Source organism: Hyla sarda, chromosome 7, assembly GCF_029499605.1.
Source record: "Hyla sarda isolate aHylSar1 chromosome 7, aHylSar1.hap1, whole genome shotgun sequence".
Lineage (NCBI taxonomy): Eukaryota > Metazoa > Chordata > Amphibia > Anura > Hylidae > Hyla > Hyla sarda.
The window spans coordinates 209,806,420-209,818,596 of record NC_079195.1 but is presented as its reverse complement, the minus strand read 5'-3'; the positions used below and the strand labels follow the sequence as shown (position 1 = coordinate 209,818,596).

General features: G+C 43.6%; 1 protein-coding gene across 3 annotated transcripts in view; it reads right to left on the bottom strand.

Moving 5' to 3' along the window:
- DDAH1 (dimethylarginine dimethylaminohydrolase 1) overlaps positions 1–11,860 on the bottom strand; it is a 90,837-nt gene extending 78,977 nt beyond the window's left edge. The window contains exon 1 of one of the 3 annotated variants that reach the window (XM_056532507.1): positions 11,359–11,860. In XM_056532507.1, coding sequence (XP_056388482.1) covers positions 11,359–11,658 — 300 coding nt within the window. In that variant the 5' untranslated portion in view covers positions 11,659–11,860. Of the gene's footprint in view, positions 1–3,982; positions 4,060–5,474; positions 6,019–11,358 lie in introns of those variants that run through there. The other 2 variants (XM_056532506.1, XM_056532508.1) reach the window with 2 other exon arrangements.
- Positions 11,861–12,177: the final 317 nt, after the last annotated feature.

The window sequence follows — 12,177 nt, the reverse complement described above, 5'->3', positions numbered from 1 at the left end:
TCGGGGGTCCCCAGCGGCAGGACATCTTATCCCCTATCCTTTGGATGTGGTAGCCTTTCCTTCTAGCAATTATAACATTTTAGGACGTTGTTATCCCCATCCAGTCTGGGGCTCATATTGAGTTTCCATCAATATTCATTGGCCAAGAATTGGCTACAGAAATGACACAAACTGTATCGCATGCATTCCAATCTTTACAGTCAATACATTTCAAATCAAGGTGCGGCCTAGATAAACATTATATTGTAAAGAAATTCCGCTGAAATTCGGAAATTGTAATAGTCATTAACTCAACACAACAATGTCAGGAATGTTAGGTGTATAAGATGTACAGTAAATGGTCCATGATACAACAATGCCTTGTATACTGTATGTTTACAGAATTGATTCATGGGACTATATGGCTTTTCAAGCAACTTTTCACATAACAAAACCATCACACGGGCTCTATACTATTTACAGTGATCCCTCCAGTTACAATATTTCCATCATACAATGGTCTTTTCTGGACTATTGTAGCTCGAAACCAAACTCACCATACAATGCTACGGACAGTTCTGATCTGTGAAACGCGTTGCTGACTGGAAGAACTGACCAATCAGAATGGGCATCCACTGGTAGGTGTGTTCTGTATAGGAACCTGAGGCTATGTTCAATGGGACCCTGCTGCGCTGTACATGGCGGAATCTCCGCGTCAGATTTTTCTGGCACAAAAAAAATTGCGATTTCCGGGTCCGCAGAAAGAATGAACACTCCGCACGGAATGCATTAAAGGCTATGAGACAGCGCATACTTGTGCGGTCCTATCACCAGCATATTGTGCCGGAGCCCGCAGTCTGCAGAATGTCCGCACGGACATTCCGTGGTGTGAACACAGCCTAAAGAAGATCCTGTCCTCTACATAGACAGTGATTTACAGCTTCCAGCAGAACTTTTTGACTTTTATGTATAAGGACCTGCTTCATCTGTATTAGTTTCTTTAATCCTCACGTTTTCATATTTTTGGATGACATTTTGGGGCTTCAGTTTTAATTACCAGTTTTCCATGGCTATGATCTCGAGATACAATGCCCCCCCCCCTATAGACTTGTATTGCTTGTCTTGCAGACAGGACAAAGCTGAGCTGATTTTCAAAGTGTACCTTTCATTTTCAATGACTCTTCAGGATAAGCAGCCCTGTGTACATGAAGATGTGTGTGTACATGAGGAGGAGCACTATTTCTGGCCATTATATAACTTGTATATGGTATTTTCAGCAGAATAGTGCTCTGCAAGCTTGATATATAATTTGCAGTTCTCCCAGAGCTGGTGGGCGGAGCTCCCTCCTTCCCTTCCTCTCTTGTATTGCTTATCTGGAGCTCCTCTCCCCCCCCCCCCCCCCATAGACTTCTATTGCTTGTCTTGCAAACACAGGAAAAAGCTGAGCTTATTTTTTAAGTATAATACACAGTCTAACAGGAGAGAGGGAAGAAGCTTGATAACAGGAGAAAGAAGCATTTTTGTCTAATAAGATATATTCCAAAGTTTCATATATTTGCTTGTACTATTAATTCATACAAAGTTTGCTCCAATCACACGGACTATGTAAGCTGCAGCATCAGACCTAATCGATGGACATAAGCGATGAGGTTTCTGATTTTAAGCATTTCTCAGGGGTTCAAGTCCTAATCTTTTCCAACATATATGTTCGTAGAATTAAAGAGCAACTCCACCCAAAAGACGTCGCCAACTCAAAGCTATTGGACCGGTGACTATTGTGATCATCATAGAGGAAGTGTTTCTGCCATTGTGGGCGGAGAAATCCTATAAAGAGTCTTTATTCTATTATTTACTAAGCTACAGGTTTTCTATTTTTGTATTATGGGAAAATGAAATATTTTTATTTAGCAGCAGAACTTTCCATCATTTACCAAAGAATGATCTATTAAAAGTCCTGGGCAGGATCTGAACTAAAAACACATCATTAAATAGAAGGTTTGTATAGAAAGTGCTGCACATTCCTATGAAATAGATGGCATCTCCTGCAGTCGCCCTGGTATTTATTAGAATGGCATTGTTCTTGCTGTTCTTTTTCTCAGGAAGGCTTCCAACTCCACATCCCTCCCTGTCACTCGGAGACTCATTTTCCGGCTGGCTGCCCCTTTCGCTGGCCATTATCTAGCAGACAGTCCTTCCAAGCTTTGTGCATACCATGAACAGTGCAACAAAGATGGACCAAGGGTGTGGTGCCAGCCGACAGAGCACAGGACAGGCTTCATACCACCGCTACATGGCCGCCCTGCGAATACACAGCAGCGACTACACCACTGCTATCATCCATCACACTCATTTACTGCCACAACAGTCCACATAACTCATTGGTCTACACTGTCATTGGCGCCGCCATACATTAACTAACCAATAGTGTATAATAACTACATAATGGACGGCTCGAAGCTCCAACACATGAGGAAGAGGATGAGTTCAATTGTCAAAAGAGAGATGGGTATAGGAAGAAAGATATTAGAAAGATTTGTTATAGATGAAAAGATATAGTAGATATGGGAAAGAAGAAGAGATTGAAAAAGAAGATCTATCTAGATACATAGACAGAAAATAGATTAGATAGATACGAGATAGATATGAGAGATAGATATGAGATAGATAGATATGAGATAGATAGATATATAGATAGATAGATATGAGATAGATATGAGATAAATAGATATGAGATAGATAGATATGAGATAGATATGAGATAGATAGATAGATATGAGATAGATAGATAGATAAATAGATAGATATGAGATAGATGATAGATAGATAAATAGATGATAGATAGATAGATAGATAGATAGATATGAGCTGGATAGATAGAAAGATATGAGATGGATAGATAGATAGATATGAGAAAGATAGATAGATTTGAGATAGATAGATATGAGATAGATAGATAGATAGAGATGGGGAACTGTGGACCGCCAGCTGTTGCAGAACTACATCTCCCAGCATGCCCGGACAGCCAATGGCTATCCGGGCATGCTAGGAGATGTAGTTCTGCAACAGCTGGCGATATGAAATAGATATAAGATAGATCGATGTAAGATAGATAGATAGAGGTAATAGACGGATACATATGAGATAATTAGATATATGATAAAGAGACGAGATAGCTAGATATAAATATAATATAGATATGAGATAGATAAATTGACCGTTATGAGATAGATAAATAGATGAGATAGATAGATATATAGATATGAGATAGATGAATAGATGATAGATAGATATGAGATAGATAGATATGAGATAGATAGATATGAGATAGATAGATATGAGATAGATAGATATATAGATAGATATGAGATAGATAAATAGATGATAGATAGATAGATAGATGAGATATGAGATAGATAGATAGACAAAACAAGTACATAAATACATAGAAGACAGACATGAATTGACAGCAATAGACTTTAGATAGATCATCGGATAGAAACCACTGTACAGCTATATATATGTAGTGACACCAATAATGGACATTACTTAATCTAGTTATTTTTCTATATTATTGATGATCACTCCATTCATTATTACACAATTACTTTGCTCCCTCTCTCCATATTATACATGTGGATTTCTTTCAGATGCCAGGACACACCCTTGCTGGCTGGAGCACTATATGGCGGTGATTTCTCCCCTTGCACCTGCCATGTCTCCTCCACATGATCTATTCTGTGTATTCCATAAGGACTCATTCTCCAGTCTGTGTTTCCCCCCATTACACATGGCCGTCTGGCTGCAGCCCATACATTGATTTTACACTGTACTGACAATGACATTTAAAAGGATCCTGGCATGCTGGGAGTTTTAGTCTTGCAACAGCTGGGGGCTCACGGGATGGGAAACGCTGCACTAAAGATACCGGATGACCAACATTAGCCACAAGCCTAAGGTTCATACGCTATAGAAATATCTCCATTATATTTATAAACACACACACCCAGGCACCTTTCTCATGCCAGAGCCTCCAGTGATCCTGCATTACCATGGGCACGGCTCGGATACCACCGCCGATTATTTCCTACAATTACAGAAATTAAGTTAAAAAAAAAAATAAAAAAAAAGGAAATAAAATAAAAATCGCATTTTCTGGCGGTCGGGTAAATTGCATTTGCTAAATCTGCTGATAAGAGCCTCAAATTCTTAATCTGCAGCTTGCAGCAGCGGAGCAGATGGTCCTGTGGGCACAGCCAGGCCCTGGAAGACTGGCAGATTTTACAGGTGCCACACCTTGTATGGAAATGGCTATTTATTTTCATTACATCCATAAACTTATATATTTTTATATGCATATATATAGTCTTCAATGTACATCCCCTATACAGCATGGCTAAAAAGTCATAGACTGCACTGATAGGTAATGTATCGAATGTAGTGGCCTCCAAACTGTGGATCTCCAGCTGTTGCAGAACTACATCTCTCAGCATGCCCGGACAGCCAATGGCTGTCAGCGTATGCTGGGAGAGGTAGTTCTGCAACAGCTGGAAATATTAGACAGATATATATATATATATATATATATATATATATATGAGATAAAAACATAATAGATAGATTAGAGCGATACATTTATAACAGGTAGATATAAGATAGATAAATAGATACAAAATAGATAGATATGAGATAGATAGATATGAGATAGATATGAGATAGATAGATAGATAGATAGATATGAGATAGATATGAGGTAGATAGATAGATATTAGATAGATAGATAGATATGAGATAGATAGATATGAGATAGATAGATATGAGATAGATAGGTGATAGATAGATAGATAGATAGGAGATAGATAGATATGAGATAGATATGAGATAGATAGATAGGAGATAGATAGATAGGAGATAGATAGATAGATAGATAGATATGAGATAGATAGATATGAGATAGATAGATATGAGATAGATAGGTGATAGATAGATAGATAGATAGGAGATAGATAGATATGAGATAGATATGAGATAGATAGATAGATATGAGATAGATAGATAGGAGATAGATAGATAGATAGATAGATATGAGATAGATAGATATGAGATAGATAGGTGATAGATAGATAGATAGGAGATAGATAGATATGAGATAGATATGAGATAGATAGATAGATATGAGATAGATAGGTGATAGATAGATAGATAGATATGAGATAGATAGATAGATATGAGATAGATAGGTGATAGATAGATAGATAGATACATATGAGATAGATTAGAGATTAGACCGATACATTTATAATTGACACATGAGATAGGAAAGATAGATTTGGGATTGAGAGATTTTTAATAGCAGAGGTAGAAAGAGATGGGATAGATAGAGATAGCCGTTGTCTGTCTGTGCATGCTGGGAGTTGTAGTTCTGCAACAGCTGGAGGTCCACAGTTTAGAGACCACTGATTTTACGTATTAACAACAACAGGTCGCTGGTCATTTACCTCTTTCCTCCTGCTGGGGGCCCCAGGTCTGGTCACCAGGGCGGTCTCATCGAGGACAACAGCGATGTCTTCCACAAAGGGGGCATCGGGTATAGTGTTATCTGCATCTAACTCGATGACTTGCAGCCCAAGCTTGTCCTTTAAGACTCGGGTGTAGAGCTCCAGCTCCCTCCTTGCCCTGGCTATGTCCACCCCTCCGCTCTCCTTCATCCGGAGAGCCTGCAGGCTGAAGGAGTCTGGAATGCTCCGCACTATGGCGTGCGTGCATATGCCTAGGCTTGACATAGCCGGCACAGACATGGCGATAATAACAGCTGAGACTGAACTGTGCCCACTTCAATGACCAACCGTGTAAAAAAAAAAGAAAAGAAAAAAAGAAAAGAAAAGCCCTGCTGAGAGGAAAAAGCTACATCCTCTGCCTGAATGTAAAGCGGTCCCTAGAACAAAGATGTAATGCTGCTTGTAATTGGTCACTTATCTCTGCCAGTTGATTGGGTGCTGCGCAATCCTGGATGTCAGCTGCATCCCTGTCTGGTGCTGAGCGTCTGCTCCCATTCATAGTGATGTGGGGATGGTCCCCTGGCAGCAGCATCATAAGGAAATCGTATGCACCTAGCAGCCGATCATCTAAGGGCGTGTTTACATGGGTCTGCTGCGCTGATCTCAGGACACAATCCCACCTGTTCTGTGTTGAAATCTGTGGGGATTCTATTAAGATAGATAGATAGATAGATAGAAAGATATGAGATAGATAGAAAGATACACTGCTCAAAAAAATAAAGGGAACACTAAGATCTGAATGAATGAAGGAATCGTATGAAATACTTTCGTCTTTACATAGCTGAATGTGCTGACAACAAAATCACACAAAAATGATCAATGGAAATCAAATTTATCAACCCATGGAGGTCTGGATATGGAGTCACACTCAACATCACAGTGGAAAACCAAACTACAGGCTGATCCAACGTTATGTAAAGTCCCAATGAGGCTCAGTTGTGTGTGTGGCCTCCACGTGCCCGTATGACCTCCCTACAATGCCTGGGCATGATCCTGATGAGGTGGAGGATGGTCTCCTGAGGGATGTCCTCCCAGACCTGGACTAAAGCATCCGCCAACTCCTGGACAGTCTGTGGTGCAACGTGGCGTTGGTGGATGGAGTGAGACATGATGTCCCAGATGTGCTCAATCGGATTCAGGTCTGGGAAACGGGCGGCCAGTCCATAGCATCAATACCTTCCTCTTGTAGGAACTGCTGACACACTCCGCCACATGAGGTCTAGCATTGTCTTGCATTAGGAGGAACCCAGGGCCAACCGCACCAGCATATGGTCTCACAAGGGGTCTGAGGATCTCATCTCGGTACCTAATGGCAGTCAGGCTACCTCTGGCAAGTACATGGAGGGCTGTGCAACCCCCCAAAGAAATGCCACCCCACACCATTACTGACCCACCGCCAAACCAGTCATGCTGGAGGATGTTGCAGGCAGCAGAACATTCTCCACGGCATCTCCAGACTCTGTCATGCTCTGGACACTACACTGACAGACACAGCAAACCTTCTTGCCACAGCTTGCATTGATGTGCCATCCTGGATGAGCTGCACTACCTGAGCCACTTGTGTGGGTTGTAGACTCCGCCTCATGCTACCACTTGAGTGAAAGCACCACCAGCATTCAAAAGTGACCAAAGCATCAGCCAGGAAGCATAGGAATTGAGAAGTGGTCTGTGATCACCACCTGCAGAACCACTCCTTTATTGGGGGTGTCTTGCTAATTGCCTATAATTTCCACCTGTTGTCTGTTCCATTTGCACAATAGCGTATGAAATTGATTGTCAATCAGTGTTCTTCCTGAGTGGACAGTGGGATTTCCCAGAAGTGTGATTGACTTGGAGTTACATTGTGTTGTTTAAATGTTCCCTTTATTTTTGTGAGAAGTGTAGATAGATATAGATATGAGATAGATAAATAGATATGAGATAGATAATAGATCGAGGACAGATAGAAAATAGATTTGTGATAGTTAGTAAGATTAAAGGGGTACTCCGGTGGAAAAAAAAAATTCAAATTAACTGGTGCCAGAAAAGTTATGCAGATTTATAAATTATCTCTTTTTAAAAATCTTAATCCTTCCAGTACTTATCAGCTGCTGTATGCTCCAGAGGAAGTTGTGTAGTTCTTTCCAGTCTGACCACGGTGCTCTCTGCTGACACCTCTGTCCATGTCAGGAACTGTCCAGAGAAGGAGAAAATCCCCATAGAAAACCTCTCCTGCTCTTGGCAGTTCCTGATATAGACAGAGGTGTCAGCAGAGAGCACTATGTTCAGACTGGAAAGCTCAGTTAATTGTCGGGAACAAGCGTACCAATGAACACTCATTTGCGCGTGTGAAAGAGCCATGAAAGGGGTGTCAAGCCAACTGTGCATTTTGCCCTATTTTACCATAGCGCTAGGGCTACACAGGGACTTTGGCCTCAACACGATGGAACCCACAAGTGGCTAATCCTGGATGGTTTGCAATGCTAACCTATTATATTACATCGGCAGCAATGCAGCCCCATTCATCATCCGCAACGTGGCAATCTCTGGCCGCATGACCCATATTGTGGCCAAAGTCACCAGGCTATACTAGATGGTACATTTATCGAGACAATCATAAAATGCTTAAAGGGGTACTCTGCCCCTAGACATCTTATCCCCTAGCCAAAGGATAGGGGATAAGATGTCAGATCACCGCAGTCCCGCTGCTGGGGACCCCCGGGATCGCCGCTGCGGAACCGCGCTATCATTACTGCACAGAGCGAGTTCGCTCTGCACAGAATGATGGGCGATACAGGGGACGGAGCAGCGTGATGTCACGGCTCCGCCCCTCGTGATGTCATGGCCCGCCCCCTCGATACAAGTCTATGGGAGGGGGCGTGACGGCTCACTCCCCAGACCAGTGAGGAGAGTGAGGGAGGGGGAGGAGTGGGTATCACTTGAGGAGAAGAAAGGGACCCGCCCCCTGCTTCAGGTTGACAACATTAAGGTAATTTAGAAATAAAGCTAATTCTGAGAGAAATATAGGTTATAGACACATAAAAACGAAATGTACATGATCAGGACGAGATACTGAGCAACATATAACAGTTTCGTTTTTTTTGGGGTGATATGACAGGTACGCTTTAACGTCTGTTATCCGGACAGGGCACAACAGGCAACAATGGGTCCCGACAGATCCCATTTACTATTATGGGGTCCATCCGGCGGCGTTGTTGTTTGACAGAAGTAGCAGGAGAAAAAGACATTGCATGATGTATTTTTTCTCCCTCTATTCTCTCCGTGTTCCCTGACGTCCATCGCACTGCCGTGTCACAACAGCAGGGTACAAGAAGCATTAAATGGAAGCAAAAATGCAAGGTGAGCCCACCCTTAGTGAAGAATAGATCGGTGGTCTGACTGGTAGGACTTCCATAGTTCGGAATATTGTCACATACTGCTTTTTGTGCAGAGGTCTCTGGGTACGTGCCGCCACAGTCCAATGAAATGAAGGGGAGTTTTGGAAAAAGAGAGAGGCCATGTACACACAACAATGACCTCGCAAATGGCGCTGCTGGTTCCGTGGAGATGTAACAATAAACCAAAATCCAAGGTGGAATATTGTAAAAGCTTGTGGATTTTATTGCAAATGAATAAAATCAATAAAAGAAAAAAAAAAGCGATACAAGTTGAGATTACGCGTTTCGGCGGAGCCACCCCTGGATCTGAAGAAGGAGGTGGCTCCCCCGAAATGCGTAATCTCAACTTGTATTGCTTTTTTATTGCTTTTATTGATTTTATTCATTTGCAATAAAATCCACAAGCTTTTACAATATTCCACCTTGGATTTTGGTTTATTGTTACATCTCCACGGCACCAGCAGCGCCATTTGCGAGGTCATTTTTGCTCTTTTATGATCACCTACTCTCTCCAGGAGACGTTTTTTTCCCTCACCTGTTACCTCAGGCTCAGCAACGGTTCTGGCTATTTTGTAACCCGTGCATTGGGTTCATATGCAAGTTTAATACTTGCTCTAAGGTGAGCAGTTACTACCTAAGGGGCCTGCAAGCCCCGCACCTACTTCCCTTCCTTTTCCCTCAACCACCCAACGTTATCACACGAGGTGCCCTCTCTGGTCTCTTTTTTTTCTCCCCATACATGTACACACAACGGGATTTTCGAGCGGAATCCGGCAGAAAAATGAATCTAAAAAATTCTGTTGCATCAGAGTCCCTAGGGCTGGGCGGTATACCGGTTCATACCGAATACCGAATTTTTTGGGCTGCACGATATGAATTTTCCCCCATACATTAATACCGGTTGGGCCCCTCCCCCTCGGGAATGTATTATCAGTGCAGCGCTGTCCCCACATTGGGGAACTAATCCTATGTTTACCCGCCAGCACTGTTCTGCTCCCCCCCAATTAAGGATCAGCCCAGCGGGGTACTACTCACAGATGTCAAGCACTGCCGCCCTCCTCCTTGTTGACGGCCGCCGGGCGCTTGAACTCTATAATGTACGCCAGTGGTCTCCAACCTGCAGACCTCCAGATGTTGCAAAACTTCAACTCCCAGCATGGAGTAAGCCGGCTTCTTACATGACAGTGGGCTCAGCCTATCACTGGCCGGGGCGGGGCATCGCTCCGGCCGGTGATAGGCTGACGGCTGTCCACGTTCCAGTCCCCTGCGTGCGGCCGAGGTGGGTGAGTTAAAAGTTTCTGTATCTTTTGCAGCCCGGGCATAGGTGTACAGCGTATAGCAGTGGTCTCAAACCTGCGGACCTCCAGCTGTTGCAAAACTACAATTCCCAGCATGCCCGGAGTTGTAGTTTTGCAACAACTGGAGGTCTGCAGGTTGGAGACCACTAGCGTACAGTGAGTTCCATCGCCGGCGGCCCCCAACAAAGAGGAGGAGGGCAGTGCTTGACATATGTGAGTAGTACCCCGCTGGGCTGATCATTAATTGGGGGGAGCAGAACAGTGCTGGCGGGTCACATGATTTTGGAGGGGGGGGGAGCCGAACACCGCGTGCTGGTCACATTATTGAGGCGGGCGGGGGGGGGGTGGTTGGGTGGACAGAACAGCGCTGGCAGGTCACATGATTTGGGGAGGGGGGTGAGAAAATACCGTTATATACTGTGGAACCGCCGTAAGTTAAAAAAATACCGTGATACACATATTTGGTCATACCGCCCAGCCCTAAGAGTCCCATCGTATTCAATGGTATTCTGCTGCACCGTGCACATGACAGAATTTCAGCGGCGAAAGTCCTGATTCTGGCCTGCGCCAAAATAATTTATACGTCAATTATTTTGCCAGAATCCGCTCAGAAAAGCAATGATATCTATGGAGCGGTCGTAGCGCTGGCATGTTCTGCTGGCACCTGCTATTTGTAGAATGTCGACACGTGTGAACATAGCCGTAGAAAGAAATACATTTGCATAATAATAGTCGCTCACCTTCAGAATCCGTTCACATGGGCAGATTTCTTTGCAGATTTTGCTACCATTTACTGCAATGAATCAGCAGGAAATCTTCAAATCTCTCACCATTGCATATTTTTTTTCCCACCCATTGAAGTCAATGAAAACAATACCCGCCGCGGATTTTCTGCAGCAAATACGCTTTGGAAAACCCGTCCGCGTGAACGGACCTTCAAAGAGAGGAGACACAAGAACTTGTAGACGACTGATTTATACGTAAATACACATCACGTGTGCTATGTACAGGTACGTATATAGCGCCAACATAGTCCACAACGCTGTACAGAGAACACGCACCCATTCGTCGCCATTCTGTTAGTGCGGTTACTCGTTAGCCAGCTGCTATCCCTAAGTTTTCAATGTGTAGATTTGGGGGACACAGTACCTCCTTCCGTCTGCTCAGCGCTCCAGGTCTAGTGATCAGGGCTGTTCCTTCGCACACAATCGCTGTGTCTTCCACAAATGGGGCATCCGGAAGACTTTCATCTGCAGGAAGTTCCACCACGTTCAAACCCAATCGGTCCCGGAAGACCTGGATATACAACTCGTGTTGGTGCCTAGCCTTGGCGAGGTCAACCTTCCCGTCATTGTCCGTCCTCAAAGCTTCCTGGCACAAAGAATTCGGAATTGCCCGCGTGATGATGTGTGTGCATCTCCCCAAGCTTGATGCAATATGTGCAGCCATTGAAGCCGGTTGGGTAAACAGTAGCCTACAAGACAGACAGACCTCAGAGCAGTATGGTTAGGAGATCCTACTCTGATTCAGAGGAAGCAGCATGTAAGAAGCCTCCTGGTGTAAGGATGTAAGAAGGATCCCGATTGGAGTCTTGGAATTCCGTGTTATTGAAATAAGCCTCCCGACTGGCGAGGAAGGGTTAGTGCTGCATGACTGAAGAAGGAAGGAAAGGTCACCGGAGCTAAGTGTAAATGCAGGGATGAACTGCATGCTGGGAGCTGTAGTTTTGCAGCAGCCAGAGGCACCCTGCTTCATGAGGACTCTAGGAGGCTATGTACGCAATGCAAATGCAACAATAAATACTAGTAAATATTTCACAGAATTCGGGCACGTTCACATCATGTTCAGCTATTCTGTTGACTCTCACATTAGATTTCATTAATAGATCCATAGATATTTTAAGGCTATGTTTACATGGCGGAAATTCCTATTCCGTTGTGCAAAGCTTGCTGTGGAATTTTAGCAGTT